Source organism: Crinia signifera, chromosome 3 (genome assembly GCF_055691185.1).
Source record: "Crinia signifera chromosome 3, ASM5569118v1, whole genome shotgun sequence".
Taxonomy (NCBI): Eukaryota; Metazoa; Chordata; class Amphibia; order Anura; family Myobatrachidae; genus Crinia; species Crinia signifera.
In genome coordinates, this window is record NC_139219.1 from 188,767,888 (window position 1) to 188,792,051 (window position 24,164).

A 24,164-nucleotide genomic window follows, 5' to 3' on the forward strand; every position below is an offset into this window, starting at 1 on the left:
CTTCATCCCTCCCCTCTGAAATTACTCTGAAGTGAGATTTACTAAAGTAACACATTTCAGCTCAGCATGCCAGACATATGTTTGCTTCCATAAATCAGATTAGAATAATTTTTTTAAGGCTTTTTTTAAAACATATTACGGACAATGTAATAATAGTTAACACTTTATACCAGCTTTGCATATTGCTGGTATTGACTGAAGCCAATCAAATGAGAGAACAGTGTTGAATGATAAGTTTTCTCCTACAATGATTGGGTGTTATATTTGAACACATATACTATGAGATCAGGTAAAGCTTGCACCTCTAGTAATAATTTATATACAGTATGTAGTAAATCTTTCCCAGAATGCTAAATATTAAATAGTCTGTGTACTTTTCCAGTTTGGCAAGCTCTGATATATCAAGTATTTGTGTCATTTGTGCACAGTATTAATACTTGACGTTGTAAATGTATTTAATATAATATTTATGTTTCTTTAGATATGTCTACCATAGTTCAAAATGGATGGTTGCAGGCAACGCGGACTCTCCAGTTCCTCCACGTGTTTATATCCATCCAGATTCCCCAGCTTCCGGTGAGACCTGGATGAGGCAGGTCATCAGTTTTGACAAATTAAAACTCACCAATAATGAGCTGGATGACCAAGGCCATGTGAGTACTAACACTGGCAGTTGTGTCTGTCTATCTATCTATCTATCTATCTATCTATCTATCTATCTATCTATCTATCTATCTATCTATCTATCTATCTATCTATCTATCTGTCTATCTGTCTGTCTATCGATATACAGTATTTACACTGTGTGTATATATATATATTTATATATATTTTTATATGCTGTATATTACATAGATATTTCATGTGTTTACTGTGTTTTGACCACAAATATACATAGAAATTGTAATTTACTAATCAGAGTTTAGACTTTTAAGACTAGACTTTGGATCCTTCATGATTCCAATAATGCCAATATATTTTATGCATAAGTAAGAAATTATGAGATGTTGGGGTTCATAAAAATGTTTAGGAAAATATAAATAATCATTTAAATGCTCTTTGGGCTTATGTTTTATAACTGTGCAAATGAATCCAAGATGTATTTATTAAATTTGCCAACAACAGAACTAATAGGCATCTGCTAGCAATTCAAAAGGCGGCATTATATTTTTATGTGGGCTCTTGAAATGTGGATTGTAGTGAAGAATGTTGAGTGCCTAGATGGGCAGTACAGAAATGGATGGGTTACTGTCTTTGTGCAGCAATATTCAGTGCTAGCTAGGCATAAAGCCACGTTGCTTTTAATAAATTGAGTTGTGTATTTTTGTGTTTTATAGCTTATTACATCTGAATTTTCTAGTAGAAACAATTACTTAGCATATACTATAAAATGGTTCAGATGCAATGCATGTATTCATTTCAGTGTACAAGCTCTGCCATTTCTGTATTGGAATTTAGGAATAACAATGTATTATAATGGGATTTGTAATGTAGTACAACATCAGGTTAAAATTAACTTTTTTTAATGTATTGGTAGTGTATTAAAGGTTTGTACATATTCAGAAATGTATAAAATGCACAGATACTGGATTACCTTTTGCTATAGAGACTAGTGATCCCTTTATTACTCATCTGTATCCTTTAAACTCAATGCCAGAACTCAGCATTATTTGGGGCTTTCCGCACTAGATTCAGTGTATGGAAGACTTTCTAGCTATGTACCCTGAGCAAAATGGGCTGATTGATTCATTTGTTCTTTATGCATCTAGTGCCAAAATATATAGTAAACACGTAAAAAAGTAGTAAAATAATAACATGATTTTAAAAATATTTTTGTTTCATTTTTAATTACTCTTACCGCCTCTTGGATTGACATTCCATTTGCAAAACTAATGACATTTCAAGCAAGTGTCATCATAGTCCGATGTGGCTGGGTGGTTAGTCCATCATCCACCGCCTGGTCAGAGAGAGATTTTTTCCATTTGTATTATGAGTACACAAACTGCCAGGCCAAGGAGAGGTTGAAGGAGCTAGCTTATATATAGAACATTTTTATTTAGGGTGGATATCCCCATTATATAAGCCAAGTAATAAAGAAGTGGCATATACAGTACTGCTAGAACGGACGAGTCTCTGTTTTAGAGAAACTGTCTGTTGGCTACATATAGGAAATTTACTAAGATAGGAGTTCTATTTCACATGCGATGTTGCTATGGGCAACCAATCAGAATCTACTTCTTATTGATTTAGTACCTTCTAGAAAATAATAGATAGTATCTGATTGGTTGTCCGTAGCAACATCCCATGTGAAGCAGAACTCCCATTTTAGTAAATGTCCCCCTTAGTGTCTATACAGCAGGTACTAAACAGTGTTTGGATTATAGTAAGACCTGGGGTAAAGCTAATATTTTGCCATTTTTACAGGATGGATAATATTTGTAGCCTCCACTTTTTTTAAGTGATGTCACAATTGCAAGTTGAAGAATTAAACATAGATATAGCTGCACCATTCACTGCTAGCTATATGTGTTTTTTGGACTCATAGGGAAATTTACAAGTTGACGACTTAGTAACAAGCAAATCTGATATTTTTCACACAGCTCGGTTTTCTGTTTTAGGTACTATTGTAAACATACTATTGTAAACATTTTTATTGTAAAAATAGTACATAATATGACACTATAATTTAGCTGAATTTTCTAGTAAATGTACCCAGTTGGTAAAACATTTATTTCATATTTGTTTTATCTATTGCTTTTCTATGGATATCAGAAGTTTCATTTCAAATAATTCTTCAGTTTTCACTAATTAAAATATTTATCTTGGAATTCTCCTCTACCTGTAATCAAACTAAAGGTTCAATTTTGATTATTACGATTCAGCTAAGTACACACCCATTCAGTGTTGGATTGGGGCATGAAGGGCCCAGAGGGGAAATACAGCATCATAGAGGCTTGACTACCAATTAGAGACTTTATGGTCTGGTACCTGATCCCTAGAAAGGAGGAAGTTGGCCTCCAGGTAGTGGGCCCCATGGGGGATTTACCCTATAACCCTGTGGGCAAGTCTGACCCTGCACCTATTTGATCCCTGGCTGATTGGGTTAAATGCTCCTAATGAGCCTAGCAGCATATATCTGGTCTTGACCCTCTGTGACTCCCTGGGAGGTGGCCGCAGCATCAGTGAGGTAAATGGTTCCTCTATGGGGAACAGGAGGTAGGCTGTGAAGCAACATAAGATGTAACCTCACAGTCCCAACCATGGTATGAGTGTTATAAGCTCCTGCAGCAGTACTGCATACATGCCTATACATTTGTTGGCTCTTCACACACTATCAGGAAAGTGGGATGATGATTGTATAGGTGTGTACCAGTAACAGTAACTTACTGATACATAGTGTTGTATAAGATTATTTTCTGCATATAATGTATCTCTTTTTTATCTTTGTTTTACTGCATAAATGGATGACAGTAGTGACCAGATCATTATGTCCACTGAGCATGTTCAGTTGGACACAAAGGGGGAAATTTACTAAGATGGGAGTTCTATTCACATGGGATTATGCTATGAGGAACCAATCAGAATCTACTTCTTATTTATTTAGCACCTGCTAGGAGATAATATATAGCATCTGATCTGTTGCCCATAGCAACATCCCATCTGAAATAACTCCCATCTTAGTACATTTCCCCCAAAGTGCATTTTGCTGTATAATAGGGCAGTACGGATGGTGTAATGGTTAGCATTACATCTTCACAGCGCTGAGGTCATGGGTTCGATTCCCACCATGGCTCTAACTGTGCAGAGTTTGTATATTCTCCCCGTGCTTGCGTGGGTTTCCTATGGGTACTCTGGTTTCCTCCCAATCCAATCCAAAAATATACTGGAAGGTTAATTGGCTCCCAACAAAATTAACCCTATAATGTCTGTGTGTGTGCATGTGGTAGGGAATATACATTGTAAGCTCCACTGGGGCAGGGACTGATGTGAATGTTCAACTATACTCTGTAAAGCGCTGCGGAATATGTATGCGCTATATAAGAAACTGTTAATAAAAAATAACTAAATAAATAATATACATATTGTTTTTCTGTTCATATGTTGTCAGTCGCATCTTGCGCTTATGACCACTTGCAGATTTTTATGAGGAAATTGAGGGAAGGAGGGGTTCCCTAGATTGGTCAAAGAGCAATGTGAGCATATTGGTGTACTGTAAATGTGAAAAGCAGAACACAGACACATATGCCTCTGTAACGTAACAAGCTAATGGTAATGATGATTGGCCACAGGCTGGCTCTCATTGGATGATTTAGTTTGAATCCTTCCCACTGCCTGAATATACATTGCTGCAGCCACAACACTATCCTAAATATTACATTGTGTTGAGACTTAATTGTGTGACTTTGTTACTTTTTTATAATAGGGAAAGGCACCAGGTGTTTATTTTTAAGTATACTTTTATTTTAGAGCTTTGGCGGTGATTCAAAGATGAATGCTGACCACTAAGGCAAAAGAAGCGTACGGTTGCTATTGCAGATCTGACCATTCAAGTGCCAAGTGAATTTGTCAAAATAGGTGTGAAAATTGCCAAGCAAAAACTTTTTTTATCAAAATGACCTGTAATATTTACCTCATATAGGAATGATAATCTTTTTTAACACAACTTTTTTTATTAGAATTTATATAACAAATGTGAGCGATGCTGGCATTTTTAGCTGATCTTTTACACATCTCTCAGAGTTGTTGACACTCTAAGTGTTTGCACTACTCAGAATGGCCACCTCATCTGCACTGCTGAGGTCTGTAAATCTGTGTTGGAAGCTGCATACACTGGCATCGGCAATGGGGCTATGTGCCTCCATTTTCAAGAACACTGTGAGCTATCACCTCCTTCTTGCCCCCAAATAGTTGCAGATTGTCAGTCAGGCTATAGCTTATGGGACACTGCTTGCCACAATGCAGGACCCATTCTGCACATGCACAGAACATGTAAACTAATCCCACAATCATAGATGTATGCATGCAAATAGGAGTTAGCCTCTGTGTGTGAAGGCATTATGCAGTTATATTTGAAATATTTATTGTATATACTACTGATGCATCCTGCTGTATTACAGGCATATATATTATTATGTGTCCAGCTGTTTAACAGTATTGTGTCCTGCTGTATCACAAGTGCATATATACTGAATGTGTCCTGCAGTATCACAGGAGCATATATAACTAATGCTCTAATACAGGAGCATATAATAGTGATATCAGTAGGCACATATTGGTGATGTGTCCTGTATCAGAGGTGCATATTTTACTGATGTGTCCAGCTGTAACGCGGGAGCCTATATTACTCATGGCTCCTGCAGCAACTCAGAAGCATATATTACTGATGTAGCCAGCTCTTTACGGGTAACAGTTGTATCTCAGGACACATCTTGTACGTTCACCATTGGCTCCTCTTTAATCTGTATTACATATATATTCAATATAATACAGGTTGAGTATCCCGTATCCAAAATGCTCGGGACCAGGAGAATTTTGGATAACGGATTATTCCGTATTTCGGAATATTTTAATATTTCCATAATGTATTTTGAAGTATCTTGCATGTATGCTGTATAAACACATAAAATACACACAAATATATTTATTACCACATAAAATACACACAAATATATTTTATTTGTTCAAAAAACAAGGTTTCAAAACATGAAACAAAATTTGTGTACTATCTCAGATATTGAATTTGAATGCCAAGCAATCGTTGTCTTGCACATATATAGTGCCAGTTACATATCATGTCCCCAGTGATGCTGTTACATATGTCCCCAGTGAGTTTTTAGCAAAAAAAAAATTTTTTTTCACTTTCTGGAATGTATGGTTTTCGGAATAATTCGGATAACGGATACTCGGATACGGGATACTCAACCTGTAATAGAGTCATAACTGTCCCCACTGTGCAAGTAATAATGGCTATTTTCTGAAGTTTAACAGCTGTTGTGATGGGAAGTAAGTTTCATTGTCATAGCTGACCTAGAGCTTTAAGGAACAGTGAAATAGTAAAATCTTACATTGGTGGCCTGGATGAGGCTGCTAACTGGAATGCATTACTCTTTCCCCAAATGTGCAGGTTGCTATTAAGAGAACATCCTCATTTCAGCAGTGACACAGACATCCATGATGCCTACTACTTCTCATGGATTTTTTTTTTCAGAAGCTGGAATCGTGGTTAGGGACCTTTTTGTGTGAGAGAGGAATGCCTAGTGGTATAACGAAATTGAGACTGATCCAAAAGGTGTTAATTTTTTTAAGAATGGTTATAAAATCTGGTACAGTCAAATACTTAAGTGGAGTCTATGGATGGGTATATGGATTTATTATCAGTGTTAGTGCAATACCATAAAAGCTATGTTGCTAACGGTGTTTGTTGGTTATAGAGGAAGTTAGATTTTATTTATGTGATATACAGTATGGTACTAGTTGATCTAGCTCCTCAATGCCAATGGTAAATGCACTTTTGATGTGGTGTTCTCTTGTAATTTAAATTTAACTAATTAATTTTCAGTTCTCACAATGTAGTATAATTATTTAAAGCCACTGTACATTAAGTTAATCTTTAGGTACTTGTTTCCTATCTGGGCGCCCAGGTTTTCTACGTACGGCACCGTAATGAAATCGGATCGCATCGCATCGTACACATACACGATATTGAACGATGCGATGCGATGCGATCCGATTCGATTTCCCATAGGAAACAATGTGAAATGGCTCAATTTAGCCAAATTCTCATAGGAACAATAGTAAATGGGCCAAAAACACCCCTGAACATTGAAATGTCCCCCCAAAAGTAGTTTACGCCACCCCGCCATCAACGTGAACCCGAAGCGTGGCGAGCGCAGCGAGCCCGCGAGGGGCAGCGGTACGCGTCCTCCGACCTTTTCATGCCCTACTATCCACGTCGGCGTGGAGTGAGAATAGAATAGTGTGGCGAGTGCAGCGAGCCACCGAGCCCGAAGCGTGGCGAGCGCAGCGAGCCCCGCGAGGGGACGCGGATACCTTCACAGTTATACGCGTCCCCTCGCGGGCGACGCGGACACCTGGGAAGCCCGCGAAGGGACGCGTTTACCTGTGAAGGTATCCGCGTTCCCTTGCGGGGCTCGCTGCGCTCGCCACGCTTCGGGCTCGGTGGCTCGCTGCGCTCGCCACACTATTCTATTCTCACTCCACGCCGACGTGGATAGTAGGGCATGAAAAGGTCGGAGGACGCGTACCGCCGCCCCTCGCGGGCTCGCTGCGCTCGCCACGCTTCGGGTTCACGTTGATGGCGGGGTGGCGTAAAATACTTTTGGGGGGACATTTCAATGTTCAGGGGTGTTTTTGGCCCATTTACTATTGTTCCTATGATAATTTGGCTAAATTGAGCCATTTAACATTGTTTCCTATGGGAAATCGAATCGGATCGCATCGCATCGCATCGTTCAATATCGTGTATGTGTACGATGCGATGCGATCCGATTTCTCTACGGAGAATAGCATGGTGCGCAATTAACTTAGTGGGCGCCCAGATAGGAAACAAGTACCAATCTTTATTTGTAGACAGAACTTGTATACTTGTTAAGACACATCTGTTTAAATCGTTGCATGTGTAGTATTTATTCTTCAATACTGGGGACATACATATGAGAATGAGATAAAGCCTTCAGTCTGGTCTCCCCCCCCCCCCCCCCCCCAGCACCATTACGGCTGCCGCTCCCCTCCCCCCCAGTACCATTACGGCCACACACACACACACACCCGGCTCTCTGCAGGTTGTACTGTGTATTGTGCGTGCCTGGCTGGGGGGGGGGGCGCTGGGTGGAGGAGGCGGTGTGCAGCCGCAGGGGTGGGGGGTGACACCATTCTGCTGTGGGCAGTTGCCCAGGCCCCTCCAGAGGCCAGGGCTTGGGGGGACATCATTTTATTCTAGCTAAGGCAATTTCTGTGTTCAAGTTCAAATTCAATATAGAGTACTGTTCTAATCAAATGTGTGGGATCACTATAGTGTCAAACACATCACTATATGAAATGAAACACATCTAAATAGGTGCAATGCCTTTTCCACAATCCTATTGGTGGAGCAGTACCATTTTGCAGTATCAATGGCATGATTCAGACCTGATCGCTGATCTGCAAAGTTGTAGATGACTGTGAGTGGTTAGCTGATGCTCAGACAGAAAGAAAACCTGGCCTTTAATATTCTGTGAGTGAATTGCAAAATATAGCTATGCATTATCCTGGTGCTGGAGGACTCACCGGCAGTCAGGATTCCGACAGTCATTACTCTGACGTTGGAATCCTGACTGCTAAAAGCCAGACACACGGGCAGCGGGTGTTCTCCCTTGTGGGGGTCCATGACCCCCATAGAGGGAGAATAAAATAGGTGACGAGCGCAGCCAGCCACTGTGCCCACAGTGTGGTGAGCGCAGCCTGCTGTCTGAGTCTGGGCAGTCTGGATTCTGATGTCGGGCTAATGACTGTCGGAATCCCAACTGTCGGGGTGTTATAACACACATCCATAAGAAATTTCCTCACCATCAAATGATTTGCCAAGTCTGTGCAAGTGTAAGAAAGTCTGATCCTTCCACAAGTCTGCACCAGACACATGCTGATAAAGTCTGGCTCTGACATCACTCACCCTCCCTTAAAATCCCGTGGCACACCTGCGTTTTTGTGATGCTCCCAAAAAATGGACAGTTACCACCCCCAAATCTCGACTTCCTGTCAGTCAAAGTGCAAGGGATTGTGATTAGATATTTTTGCTTTTTTTGTTTATACTTTGGCTCATGCATGCGCTCTACAATCCATACGCATGCATATTCATTTGATAATCAAACAGATTACAAATTCACACACCAGCAATCAGGCCCTAAATTGGAATTTTTATTGTAACTGAAATGAAAATAGTCAATGTAAGCAAAATGTTTAATAATTTCTTTCTATTTATAACTATCCCCTTAATTAATTAGAACTTTCTTTATTACTTATATAATCTTATTATTTTAAAATATAATTTACTATTACAAGTTAGGTATCCCTTATTCTGATATCCCAAAACCGAAATATTTCGAAAACTGTAGGTTTTCTGAATATTTAGTTTTTTTGTTGTCGTTTACCCCCCTCCCCACACCTTTTTTATACTTACCTTGTCCCCGATGTCCACTGCGGCTGTCGGATTAGTCTTCAGTGGCATCCCCGGTCTCAAGGATGCATTGAAGAGTGCGCCGGTGATCTCACCAGTGCAACCGTGCACCCACGCAATGCATCCTTGGGGCTGGGGATGCTGCTGAAGAGGAATCTGATGGCCACAGCGGACGCCAGGGGACACAGTGGATGCCAGAGGATTGTTGAGACACCACCAGGGGACCAGGTGATTATGTAAAAAATAAATATATTCAGAAATCTGCAATAATCCCTTATTCAAAATGCTCAGGGTCCTGAGCATTTTGAATAATTAATACTCAACCGGTATTTATAAAAATAGCGCCCTGAACAATATACTGGTTTGGAGTCCTCTCCTTTGTGATACAATAATCCTTTAGTGCTTGCTTCGTCAAAGAGGAATACCTGATCGGTAGTGTCTAAAATGCTGTTAGCCTAAAATTGCGTGCCAGCCCCGAAACGTTGGTGATTTTTACAATACAGTTTTTTCTCCCAAAAAATCCTCTGAGTGCCACTGTTTTTCCTTACTTCTACCATACCTCTCTAGGGAGGCACCAGGGTAATTTAACCCACTGGGTGAGTGCCAGACCGCCACACACACATATATATATATATATATATATATATATATATATATATATAAATAACCATTAATGTTTAGTATATCTTGGTGCTATATCTGTAACTATATATTTCAATGCAGTAAAACCTATGTTTTGTAACATTCTCTTAATTGGAAACAAGTGACTGTTTTCTCCATTATTGAAAGCAAGACCGCATATTGTTTCTATGAAAAAGCTAAAGTTAGTATCGCAACTACATCAATAGGATATGGAAATGGTCTAAGTACCTTTTCCATCACAGTTTGTTCTTGATTATTCATGGTTTTACCACAATTTTTAAGTCATCATCACTAAAAAAAAAAGTTAGTTCTAGCTTTTGAAGTTGCAGCATGAAAACCAAACCACAGTTTCAAACATTATTTCATTGGCCACTCAACTGTGAATAATTAGGATGAGAAAATAATTAGGAATGGAATGAAATCTTATTAAAGTCTAAAATATGAAATTAATTTTCCACTAATGATTAACATTGTCATCACATTATATAGTTAAGTGTTTATGGTAGTTAAGGAAAATAAGATTATTTATATGCAGGTATTTTAATGTTCGCATTAAATAGTGGAATTATGATTTTCTCCCTCCTAGATTATCCTACATTCGATGCACAAATATCAGCCACGTGTCCACGTGATTCGGAAAGATTGTGGTGATGAACTGTCTCCCGTAAAACCAATTCCAGCAGGAGAAGGAGAAAAAGCATTCACATTCCCTGAAACAATATTTACCACTGTGACAGCTTACCAGAATCAACAGGTACATTACTCCATGCTTGTCTATTTCTTATATCTAAAAAACTGAAACCTACGGTATCATTTGAAATGAATATAACTGGAGTGAATTTGAATTAAACTGTAATTAACTAAAATAAAACAGTAAAATAGATGACAGCTGTAGATCTCTGAAATATATGTTGCTTTATTTCAGGTGTGATGTACTAACCATTCCTTTGAACCAGTTCTTTAATTCACAACAACTTAAAATGAGTCATATACAGTAGAAACACAGAAATTGACAGCAGATGAGAACCACTTGGTCCATTGAGTCTGCCCCTTTAATTCATTAGATTTATTAATGAATCTTATGTATTTTATATAAGTCGCAGGGAAACTGATTAAAATCATAACATATACATAATATACTGTGTTTTATTTATTCATAATGTTTTTAGTTTACTATTTGGCTTTATTTTAAAATAAGTGCCATCCTTATGAGAATGGTGAATTTCAGTAAAATAAGAAATTGTAAAGAGTTAGTTTACACACACACACACACACACACACACACACACACACACACACACACACACACAGGGGAAATTACACTGGGCCTAATTCAGGTTGGATGGCATAAGCGAGCCAACCTGCTGTTTCATGATAATTGTGAAACTAGGCACACGCAGGATCCATTCTGCGCATATACAGAAAGGGCCCTACCATCGCATCTCAAAAATGCCTAACTGACAAACAGAAGAATTTCCAGGAAAGGAGGAGGGAAGGGGAGGCCAGCATTTGGGAAAATAGGGGCATGTTGCCCTTGTTTCCCCAGGCGTATCGGAGCCAAGGACTGTATCTGAAACACAGTTTTATTAGCCTCACAATGCCCCTTGCGACTGCAAGTCTGAGTAAGGGCAAACTTACTCGGGCTGCAGTTCTAGCAATCGCAAATGCAGGCAGGGGCTGGTATGCATCTTCTCCTGTATTTGCAATGCCAAGGATCGCTGGTGCTATTGCAAGCAGTTTAGCATATACAATCCTTACTGATTAAGGTGCATTGTTTATATATATTTATATACCGTATATATAAATATTCTGTGTGATATAATGCAAAGATTGGAGCATTTGCACTGCACTTTATCAAATCTGAAATTGTTAAATTATCTTTAATATTCGATTTTTCAGCAGGTCTGTGCATTGGTTATGCACGAGCTTGATGAATTTAGGTGAAAAAGATGGTATAAATTTACAGAGATTTAACCCTTTGAGTGCTAAGTGCATTTATCAAAATAGGTGTATAAAAATGCCAAGCAAGCAAATAGCAGGTACAAATATGGAAATATGGAATTATTAAGAAGTAGTAGCAAAAGATGTAATAATAATAATAGTAATAATAATAATAATAATAATAATAAAATATATATTTATATATTTAAAATATACAAATATAAACTAGGAGATGGAGAAGCGCCAGTTTCTGAGTTTTACACACCATACAAAATATTAAATTCTAAAAATGTTGCTGGATTTCCGGAGATTATAGCCAGAGGGCAGGCACAGTAAGCACATTGATTTTATTCTCAGACAATGTGCTCATGGTTTCCATCTCTAACAATCCTATGTACCATGAAATGAGTCTTCTGCAGAAATCCATGATAAAAGAGCGTGCCTCAGTGCAACCATTAGCACGTTTTATGTAATGTATTTTTGCGTTTTTAGGGCAATAACAGCTTTACCAAAATTATAATCTATTGGAGTCGTATGTTCTTTTTATTTCTGTTCTTCATTTATAAGCGTATAAGAAAAATAGACCCGGTAGCAATTGAATTGCACCTGAATTACATTAGTAAATTAATAAATTGAAGGGTTATTGAAATGACGCAATAATCTAATGTATGCCCACTTAATTTTCCATAGATGAATAAAAACAGCTGAAAATAATGACATTAAAGGGCTAAATTATTGTGCTATAACTGTATAATATAGAGGGCTGTTTAGGTAGCAAATTAAATCAGGGATACATTTGTTACCATGTTACATATATATTACAATTTTTTTTATGTCAATACAGTAATATGTATATAAACTTTGTATATTTAACTTTTGTAGGTTTATTCAATGTGTAGTTATATTTGTCTGCATCTGTTCTTGACAGTTATCTGCAGTATTAACTCTGTGGGGGATATTCAACTCCCACCGCTATATAAAACGGGGGAAATAGCAGCGGGCGCATATTCAATGCTGTAGTGTCCGACAGCATTGAAGAGGCAGATCGACAGAACGGGCACAACTTTAGAAGCTGTTGGGCCCATTTTGCAGAGAACGACCATAGATTGTCGCGATCAAGGCCGGATCTGGACAATCCATAGCCGTTTACACAGCCACGCCCCCTTTTGGCCGATCAGCAGGCGGACATTGACTTCCACCTACCGATTTGAGGTTGAGCAAAATGAAAGTGGGCCAGGGTCACAGCTGTCGGGACGAACCGACAGTCGTGACCCAGGATTGAATTCTTCTCTTTGAGTACCAAGTGAATTTGTCAAAATAGGTGTAAAAAAATTGGCAAGCAAACATTGTTATTCATTATAATGACCTGTAAGGTTTATTCTTTATTTTCTACACCATTTAATTATTTAATGAACAGCTCTCACAGAGATCTTGGCACTCAAAGGACAACTGAGCTTTGGATCTTAGCTATAAAATGTTCAAACTATAAAGATAGAATCATATTTCCTATTTGCAGTTGATATTTAGAAATGTAATGCAAATGTCTATTTGTGTAATATTTATTATTTTACATAGTACAGAAAGTGATAACAATAAAATTAACCATTGCTTTTCTGTTACAGATAACTCGTTTGAAAATAGACAGAAATCCATTTGCCAAAGGATTTAGGGATTCTGGTCGAAACAGGTAAAATTTTAACTCTTCTTTAATGTTTGTTTTAACACCGTGTTAGGTCCTTTTGACATATGAAAATGTAAAAGCAGACACTTTCGGTTAGCATAGTTTGTAAGGCATATGCTGACCTGCCCACACTAATGCAGACTGTGATCTTATCTGTGGATGATAGTTCCCACATATTGTAAGATTTAGAGAAACTGAATTTATAAATCCAAGACCATACCAGTGCTTAATAGAGAGAAAACACAAAGAGATACATTTTTAATTTAATAGATTTGAAATGCTTTCTGTACACTCTGTGAAGATGAAATTAAAAGTCAACTTGAATGACCACATTTTTTGTTAATGCCATATCAGATGAGATCTTTACCTACTGTAAAGGCCCCCATACACTATGTGATTTGGGCCCGATTTCACCCGATTCCGGCGGATTGGGTGAAATCTGCCCAAATCGCATCTATCTATGACATCTGATCTGGTCCAAAAAGCGGGCCCATGCGCATCGGACTGGAGTAAGAGGTCAGACCTGCAGAACCTAAGATAGATCAGAATTGGACCCATCAACAGCAATGTATCGCATCCATTTCTGGACAAACCTGAAGGTTTGTCTTCAGGTTTGTCTGCAGGTCCCACCTCCGAGTGGCGGGAGGTGGGCAGAGAGCAGTGTGCAACGGGCAGGAGATTTGAATAAAAAAACATACAACAGTATGGGCAGCTGCTAATTCTTTTGAATTTTTTTAATTCTCCTGCCCCCACTGCTGCTGCAACTCCTTGGGAGTCTTTACATGCGATAAATCACATGTGATTTTTTTACATGTAAAAAAATTAACATCACATGCCAAATCACATGTGAGCCTCCCAGGAAGCTGCTGGGCAGCTCACAGTGGTATTGGATGCAACTTCTCTCCTCAGAGAAGTCACATAGTGTATGGGGTAAATAATTTGGGACTGGTACGTTGAATGGGGGATATTCTATACTTTCAGAAACTTAGCATTTCACTGTTTAATATTTGGCCAAATTGATAAAAATAAAGGAGGATGGTGGGGTGAATCTTCATAGTCACTGCTAGACATTGACATCATTGATACACATGTATATCATTCACATTCTTAAATTCAATTTTACTACGGTTTTAGCATTTTCTAGTATATGAAACGTTGTAGTGTTCAAGACATTTACACATGAACTAACAGAGTTTGTAAACTTGTATACATACCTGTACCAAAATCTCCATCGTACACAATTTATACACATTTCTTTGAGACATTTTAATTGAAATAGTTTAAGTAAGCTTATATCTTTGTAATTTCTTAAATGATTTTACTGTTATAACAAATTACGGTCAAAGCAGGATGAAATGTATAAATATTAAAATGTATGTGTTGGTGTCAGGAAATGGCTCGCTTTGCCTCTTTATTGCTTTTGCTTCCACAAAGAAAAGGAAAAAAAATATTTATTCATTTACAAAAAAGGAATGTTTTCTCCCTCTAGCCTCTTGCTTTTGTTTGATCTGCAAAAAGGGTGACAGGCTAAAATCTGGTTTAGTTTAAGAGGTGATTTAATCATGGCTCAGAATTAGTCTAGTTTAAGGACCTTGGGACCTAGCTTCACAGATATTACAGTTTCTGAACTACAAAGAAATAGACTCACAAACAAAATGTATTCCTGTGAGAAAACCGCTTTCCAATAGCTTGATTATTCCAGAAATAAAAATATTATTTTACATGTTTTAAATGAACTTTTTATAGTCTTCATCTGCCACATTATTGTTCTTATCTATGCATACATTATCTATCTATCTATCTATCTATCTATCTATCTATCTATCTATCTATCTATCTATCTATCTATCTATCTATCTTGCTTGTATTTACCTAAACATGTGTAGAAGTATTTACCACACAGGTAAAATAATCTTTAAGTCCTCATCAGTGGAACTATATATTTAGTACGGCTTTGGATTTATTTTTTTACTTATAATTCATGCTATAACACTTTTATAAATATAAAATGTAGGTTAATACTTTTCTTTTATTCTTTGTGCCATGCTATTGTTAACTAAAATATCAATGCCTTCCGTTGAAAATTGTGTACTCTAGCAGTTTTACCTTTGCTTTCTAAAAAGAGGCTAATATATAAAAAAATGTGCACTTAATAAAAAATTTCTGTGGATTAATCAATGTCCCAAGATTTAGAAATGATTAAATGATGCATAGGTGTAAAAAATATATACCTATATATAAAAATACATTGTATGTAGAGATTATAAACTCCTTACCGTTAGAAGGTAAGCATGTACAGTACTTCCAAGAATTTATATTTTGTTGTGATTTGGAACATTATATAAGACTAGAACAATGTAAGCCATTTCTTTTAAGGCAACGCATTAGGTCACTAAAGTTATAATGAAATCAAAGTATATCACAATTTCCTAGAAAGAAAACCAAATGATGAAATGTCTGCGGACATAATATAATTTTGTTAATTCACTGCTTAGAACTCTTTTAACGATTATACCAGTTAAAGCATTTTTTTGGCATAATGCAATTTAGTTTTATATATAGAATTTCAACCTCTTAAAGTTGCATATAGTTGCAGGGTTTACTTAATAGAAATCAGCAGCTTAAGCCGTTAAAAGATATCCTGGAGAATATTAGCAGAGTGAAAGCAAATTTATGTGGTGAGAATAAAGTTGCATTCTTTAGCTAAACTTTGAGTCTGACCCTATAAAATGTTAAATCAGGAAGGCAAAACAATTTCTGCTCTTTAAATAATTGTAAGTATTTCACTAAATAAATATGGGCATTTGATTGCATAAATTAAATTGGTGATAAAATGTGGAAATTGTTGGAAGGCATCTTGTATAAATTATCACCCAGGCTATACTCTACAGGAGGTACCTTTTTATCTCCTATTTAACTAGAAGTGAAAAGTCTGGGTTACTGCTGAAAATGAAGGCATTTTTGCCCAGCTTTGGCTAATAAATGCTTTATAGCTGTTGCCTGCACAATATCTGTAAGCTCAGAGAAACCTTGGCATAAAACTGTTTGATAGTTATAATGGGGTTCTAAAACTGGCATTAAATAAAAACAAATCGCTTACAATAAAATAGTTTAAGAAGTTTATTATTAGCAGAAATAGTTTTTCATTGTTATAAAAAAAAGTTGTCAAAATGTCTTGATTTTTACCACATTTTTTCAGCTATATTAAATACCTGAGTTAGTCTTTGAACAAGTCATTACTTTTCGGGGCTATTTCACACCTTTCCGCGTTTTTTGTGCTTTTCACACATTAACAAATGAATTAAAACACCTTAATAATAGGGGAAATACGAATCATTAGTACCATTCCCACCACTGTATTTTAAAATGTTCACTCCCCGTTTCAAATATACAGTAGCATACATACAACTTGTTCTAATTATTTAAGGTATATAACCAGTGCAATATAATGTTAGTTAAATGTGCGACTAATAAGCATCTTAAGTACCCTTTCATACTGTTACTTATTTTCCCAACACATATGTGTGTCTGAGTTCTTTCAAGTTGATTTAGATTTAGTTGGTGTAAGTAAAATGTTTTCATGTATTATGTTTAAAATTATGTTTTTGCATGTGTAGTTTTAAGCACTGTCAACATATATTCCATTTGGAATTATTTTAGGATGGGATTGGAAGCCCTAGTGGAGTCATATGCGTTTTGGAGGCCTTCCTTGCGGACACTTACATTTGAGGACATACCTGGTATTCCAAAACAAGGTAAAGCTCATTTAGTTAATTTGATAACTATATTTGCATATTTCATTACCGTTGTAGCTACTCAAGCCACAACTTGACCAAAGTGTTAAGTAATAAAACCTTGGGGATGAGATGATGCCCTATGTTTGGATTTGAATATTTGTCTTATGGTTATAGTTGAGTTGTTATACCAACTGTGGGGGTGAGGGGGGAGGTTTGGTGGGAGGGGTGGTAGAGATTAAAGGAAGGGAGGTATCGTTTATCAGGGGCAGAAAATACTACTAAACTATATTGAGTTAAGTAGTATTATAAGAGAGTAAAAGGCTCGTAGGTGTAAAAGCTTCTAAGAGGAGAAGTGGCCCATGGCAACCAATCAGCTGCTCTGTATAATTTTATATCATGCAAATTATAGATGTTACTTCAATGCTGATTGGTTGCCATGGGACACTTCTTCTCTGGCTCACTTCTCCTCCCTTATCACTGCTTTATGCATCTACCTCTGAATGTCATTTGGCAGATAGTACGGGGGTAATACTGCTGATATAGCTATTATAACTGCTGTGTATGGGGCTTAAGGTGAGTTGTTTGATGATTTCTCAAATTTGTAAATAAAGCAGAAAAATAAAGTAACTTTATGTCTGGAAAAAAACATGTTACTATGTAAGGGGAGCAAATACATTTTATATTTCTCTGCAGGGTAAATACTGGCTGCTTTATTTTTACACTGAAATTCACATTTCAGTTTAAACACACCCTGGTGAAGTCAAGATCTCTCTACACTTGTTACATCTGCCCCATCTGCAGTGCAATATGATTTTGCCCAGTTGCTTGCTTTTTTGCTTGGCTTGCAAGTCCAAGTAAAATTTTTCAAAAAATTCTGAGATCAGAGAATTTATTTAATAATAGAAAGGATTTGCTAAAGTCTTTAAAATGACATACAGTATGCAAGCATCAAAGAAAGGACATAATAGACTAAATCAGACATTACTATTAATAGGCTAATAAGATGTTTATATGCTTGTTTTTTATGTTATATAATGCATTAAACAAATTCTATTTTTTTTTATTAAATTTAAGTTAAGGTTAAGTACACATCACTTCCTTGAAAAACCTATTGAAGATGAAGAAAATACATTATTCCTGGTCATTGTCTTGATAAGTTTCACAGAAGACCATATCATTTCATCTGGAGTAACACTAGAAATGAAATCATCACATCTGGTCTTTCCATATATTAGTTTCAATGAAGTGATGATAGTCAGTTAATGATCAACACTTGGCGGTAACTTTTATACAGATGGGCTTGATTTGGTACCATTACGGCTGATGAAATAGCTTGTTCTGTCATGAATTACATTATATTTAAAACAAAATACCTAACGATGAGAGTAGAATTTTAATATTTAACACATTGTAGCGTTACACATCTAAAACTTCATGCTAGAGAAATCCAAGTGCATCTGCTAAGACCCAATGTAAACAACCAATGGGTTTTATTAACACTCTTCTCTCTTCCATGAATTTAAGCATATATAACTTAGTTTCATTACACAAAGTCAAACTGGCCTTTTAGGGGCTACATACGGCCACATTTTTGTGTGAATCTCTTAATCACTGTTAATGCTTTTAAATATTATTAAATTATTATTATAAGTTATTTATATGGCGCCATAAGGGTTCCTCAGCACTTAACAATACATAAACGAGCAAAAAGCAAATAACGAATTACAGTATAAGACTATTTAGGACAAGTACATGGTAAATAATGATAGTTGCATCAGGGGACAGGACATTGACGCAATTATCAGGGTGGCAGATATATATACTCTAAGAAAAGCAAATGAGGCAATAGGGCCCTGCACATGAGAGCTTACATTCTAAAGAGAAGGGTCAGACAGACAGGAGTGACACATAAGGGGTAGAAGGGAGAATAAACAGAAGGTTAGGATGAGAGATGGTTGGGTTTTATGTGGGAGGTTGGACAGAAATAAATGTCCCTCCCAGTCTTTAAAAAAGTTTTGCATTAGTTCTTTTATTGGGATTTCCTATTAGATGTAATAGCAATTTTAGCTGAAATTGTGACACATTGCAGTTCCACAAATTAGAAAATAACTTCCTGATTGTCAAGTCAGCAGAATATTTACAAGAAGCACGTAACAAGTGATTTACTAGTCTTCAACCTTGTTCTTCTTCTTCATCATCATCATCATCATCATCATATGATATTTGCACCTGCCCCTCCATAAATAATACTTTACCCAATCTGCAGCATAATAAAGGACTCCACATGTCAGTAAGGAGGTAACCAATAAGGTGTAAGGTGTGACTCCACCCCTTTCTCATGAGTGAAACTCTTCTGGTCTATGTAAGACCTTAGTTTCATTGTGGATATGGCTAATGTGGAGTAAAGATGTTTGTTAATGATTCATCCCAATGCAATGCCTGAACTGCTGATCCTCTGTATGAAATTTTTAACTGGATTTTGCTGTGGACAACAAATAAAGCTGCTGTGTTTGCACCTGAAACAATGACTCCAGATAATACTTAAAGTCCACTCACTACATAGTAGTATATACATCTGTCTGCTTCTACATTAAAATTCACTTGCTGTACTTGGCTTACTTGATATGCCCACATCCCTCACCATTCCACCTAACCAAGCACAAGCAGGTGTAAAGCTGGATACACACTGAGTCAGGTGACAATCTGGTCAGACTGGCATATGGTGCATATCGTTTAGTGTGTATGTGTCATATTGCACTACTGTGGTCACTTGCAACAATGCTAGGTTTGATGAGCTGACCATCAAATTTAGCAACATCACTAGTGACTCTGTGCAGTTATTGTTCTGTCCTTCATTAACATTGCTCCAGTGTTTATGGGTGATCAGGGCTAATGTGGATGTCTGAACAAATCTCAATTGCTCCAGTGAGTACCCAGCATAAGTGGCACAATCATTCAAGTGGCATGCAAAATATCATCAAATATAAACTCTTCTTCAGCTCATAACTGTCACTGGAATATCCTATACTTACGTTATTAAACAGTTCAGTTACCCAAATTTCTTACTTTGTTGCAGATTAATCCATTTTTAATTATGATTATGGCCCTTATTCTGGTTGACTCGAAAGGCTGCGAATTCGCATCCCTGCAAGTCCCCCAGACCCTGCACGCTGAATGCCGGATCCCCCCCTCCCAGGGCACTTAGATTTGTGTGCACCCTCGACAGGAACTGGGCGGGCAGCTGACATCCAGTGATGTCAGCTGCCTGCCCCCCCACACCCACGTCACCGTGCGATCTCCATGGGAATGCCCAGCATTTTCATGGGAATGACCATGAAACGCTGGGCATTCCCATGGGTGAGCCACTCCACCCACCACCTCATGCCCCCCCCAACTCCGTCTTGCATGCATGTGCCTGGTGCATGCACATGCGCAGAAATGCACATGCGCATTTCAAAAATATCACGCTTGTATGCAAATGCACATGTGAGTGTGTAAATCAGAATAACCCCCTATATGTTTAAGTCTTTTCCGGCCACTGAATGGTTCTCCAACCATATATGTTAATTCAGGATATATTGATATATATTATTAACAGTTAGACAATAACATATTTGCTGATTTAGGGCATTATTCTGCTCGGAGCGGCCAAACGTGCGTACGTTCGCCATTACCGCACGCTAGCCGTACGCGTCCGTTGGGGTTAAGTCCACCCACAAATCAGCCGCTTACGTACGGGCAGAAATACCGTAGAAGGGGAGTGGCGTACAAATGAGCGTACGGCAACGTACGCGGCCGGCCCAGCCCTTACACTCCGACAACTGGCGTACAACTGAGCGTACGGCGCCGTCTACGGCCGTCTTTCCTCCGTCTCCCCACCGACTTCTTGCGGAGATCTGAGCGTACGCCAGTTTGCACGGACGGGTCCCTATTGTTTTCAATGGAAAACTCAGCTTATGTCACCGCTCGTGAGAGTGAGCGTACGTCCGTGCACGCTGGCATACCCTTCACATATATGGACCTGCAAATCTTGCCTCTCAACTACTAATCTGACAATTGATTAATTAATCTATTTGTTATTCAATTATTGTTTTCTATTAACTCAATTGTCTACCTTAATAAAGACCTAATAAAACTACATTTTAACCCACATTACATGTATATTTGTGATGTTCTAATGTGGCATTTTAATCACTATCTATGTGTCCCCATATTGCTGTTATTTTTACATCAAGTAATGTTGGTGTTTCTGTATATGTACTAAATTATGTCCATAATTACTTTGTCCACAATGTGTAACATGTATACCTACCCTGATGTTATGTGTGATGTTGTAATCGGTTTATGTTATTGTATCCTAAATACAAAACCTATGTTAGTATTAGAGTGAACACGTTGACACATGTCGACTTGTGTAGATTGAGTGTGCTACTGCGTAAAGTCTATGAAAGCACGTAGTGAATGTGTCTGTTTAGCAAATACCTACCTTAGCGTATAAAAAGATTCTTACCTTAAATTAAACAAACCTTTAAATGTGGAGAAGTATAGAAACATAAGCTTCCAATGTGTTTGCGTGCTGCATGTGTGGCTTGCAGGCAGTGAAATCATGGTTTGGAGTTAATAGACTGCAGCATTGCTTATTACATTCAGGTGTATGTGTTTGAGTAGTAATCAGCGTTAATTAGCCAACTCAGGCGCACGCTGGCATGCGGTATCTGTAGGGGTGGTTTTAGCTGGCGGTTGGCGGCCGCCTGTTTGGTGTCCGAAACGAACGGTGCCTTAGTCGATCGTGCGGTAGTAGCACCGCTCATTTTTTGTGCACACCCCCGTGTACGCCCATATTTACGCCCATTTTCCCTCATTATTTCGGCCGCTCCCATCAACACGCCCCTATGCCGCCCCATTACCCGTACGCTCGCGTACAGGTTTTTTCGCACGTTGAGACACCGGCCGTAAGCGTTGTGGAGTGTTCGCGCCGGCGCATTAGCGTATCTGCACATGCGCAGATCGTAAAAAACCCCGGGACGTACGCGTACGGCCCGGACGCTCCAACCAGAATAAGGCCCTTAGTTAACTGCCAGTGTGGTAGTAGGTTGTGTTCTGCAATATGTAGTTTGCAATGTTTAGTAAATTCTTTCCTGTTTTAAATATTTTTACATTTTTGCAATTTCTGATAAATAATTCTGATAAATTAGTAAGTGCCTAGTTAACTCTGCACATGTTACATTTATCCCACCTGCATACACATGGTGGTACTTCACAGATAATTGAATTGTTCCCTTAGGTGTGCTGTTTACATAAATATCTGTAATTGTTTACCTAGTATACTTTTTTTTTTTACTTAGGAAATGCAGGAGCTTCCTCTTTATTGTCTGGACATGGAACAGCAGCTACTCATCCTCATTTAATGCCAGGTTCCCCCTGCACTTCTCCAACATTCCATCTAGGAGCAAATACAAGTCAGCTTTGCAGTCTTTCTCCAGCAGATTATTCATCATGTGGCCGATCCAGCCTGGCACTTAACAGATACAGCACGTCTCTTGCTGAAACATACAACAGACTTGCAAACTCAACAAGTGAATCCTTTGTTAACTCAAGGACACCCTCCTATGTTGGAATGGCAAGCAGCACTACAGTAAATATGTCCATGGCAGGAGCTGACAATGATAACTTTGGGTGTCCTCAGACAAGTCTATCCATGCAAATTTCAGGAATGTCCCCTCAATTGCAGTATATCATGCCTTCACCAGCAAGCAATGCTTTCAGCAATGGCCAGCCACACCAAGGTTCTTACAATGCATTTAGACTACATAGTCCATGTGCTTTGTATGGATACAACTTTTCCACTTCCCCAAAATTAGCTTCTAGCCCTGAAAAAATAGTATCTTCACAGGGAAATTTTTTGGGATCCTCCCCAAGTGGAACCATGACAGATCGTCAGATTCTCTCCCCTGTGGATGGGGTTCATCTCCTAGGTGGGGCTGGACAGCAAAACTTCTTTGACTCTAGAGGATTAGGAGGTTTAACATTATCATCATCTCAAGTATCTGCACATATGGTTTGATTGATAGTGATATGAAAGCAAATGTCTCTTTCCAAAAATGAACTTTTAATTCATTTTTATTTAGTTTGTAAATATGTATATGTGTAAATATCTTACCACACAAACAATGCACTATCTTGCTATTATATATCTTGTTTGAATGATTGTTTTTTTAATTCTTGTAGTTTGCTTATGCACAAAATAAATAGAAAAACAGAGACAACCACTCACTTAGAAAAAGTCTTCCACCAATGAAACGTGTTCTTTAAGAACCATTTGTAATCTATGTTCTTGTATATCTTTTAATATTCAGTAATTATAAAAGTGAATATAGAACTTTAAAAACAGTGAACATTGTTACTAATTTATTTTATTGACGAGATGCCATGCAGTTTTACATACCAATATAGACCAATGCCAAATTAAATCATTGATACAAAATTACAAAAGGCCTTTTTGAGTTTTTGTTTATTGTCTGTCTGTCAGGTTTTTGTAATGGCAACCAGCAAATTTTGCTGATGGTTTTTAATTGCATGCTGTGCCAGAATATTTTTTGTAGATTCATTTTTACAATTAATTCCATAATAGAGAAAGAAATCAATTAAATAATTTTAGAAATTAATAAATTAAGCATACAAAAGCTTTCTCAGAATTTGAAAGCTACTTTTTCTTTGAAATGAAGTACAATGCAGATAGTTGCTTTCATTTTCTAAATTGAGAAAACTGAAGGATAAGATTACAAAATTGAAGTGTGTGACTTTCTTCAGTTTTCTAGCATTTCCTATTGGTTTTACATCCACCACATCTACTAAAGTCAAAACAGCTGATAAATCAAAAATAAAAGCACCTGTTTTGATGGAACCACTAAACACTACGGTACCCTAATTTTTTAAATGTTATAATTAGAAAACACCAAATTTATCAAGTGGATTAGCAAATCACAAAAAA

At 37.6% G+C, this 24,164-nt stretch overlaps 1 protein-coding gene across 1 annotated transcript in view; it reads left to right on the top strand.

The window, feature by feature from the left end:
* The window catches only part of TBX18 (T-box transcription factor 18), a 29,082-nt gene extending 5,150 nt beyond the window's left edge, over positions 1–23,932 (top strand). The window contains exons 4-8 of the mRNA XM_083174710.1: positions 482–653; positions 10,401–10,568; positions 13,378–13,442; positions 17,097–17,191; positions 22,519–23,932. Coding sequence (XP_083030836.1) covers positions 482–653; positions 10,401–10,568; positions 13,378–13,442; positions 17,097–17,191; positions 22,519–23,237 — 1,219 coding nt within the window. The 3' untranslated portion in view covers positions 23,238–23,932. The remainder of the gene's footprint in view (positions 1–481; positions 654–10,400; positions 10,569–13,377; positions 13,443–17,096; positions 17,192–22,518) is intronic.
* The last annotated feature ends 232 nt before the right edge of the window (positions 23,933–24,164 follow it).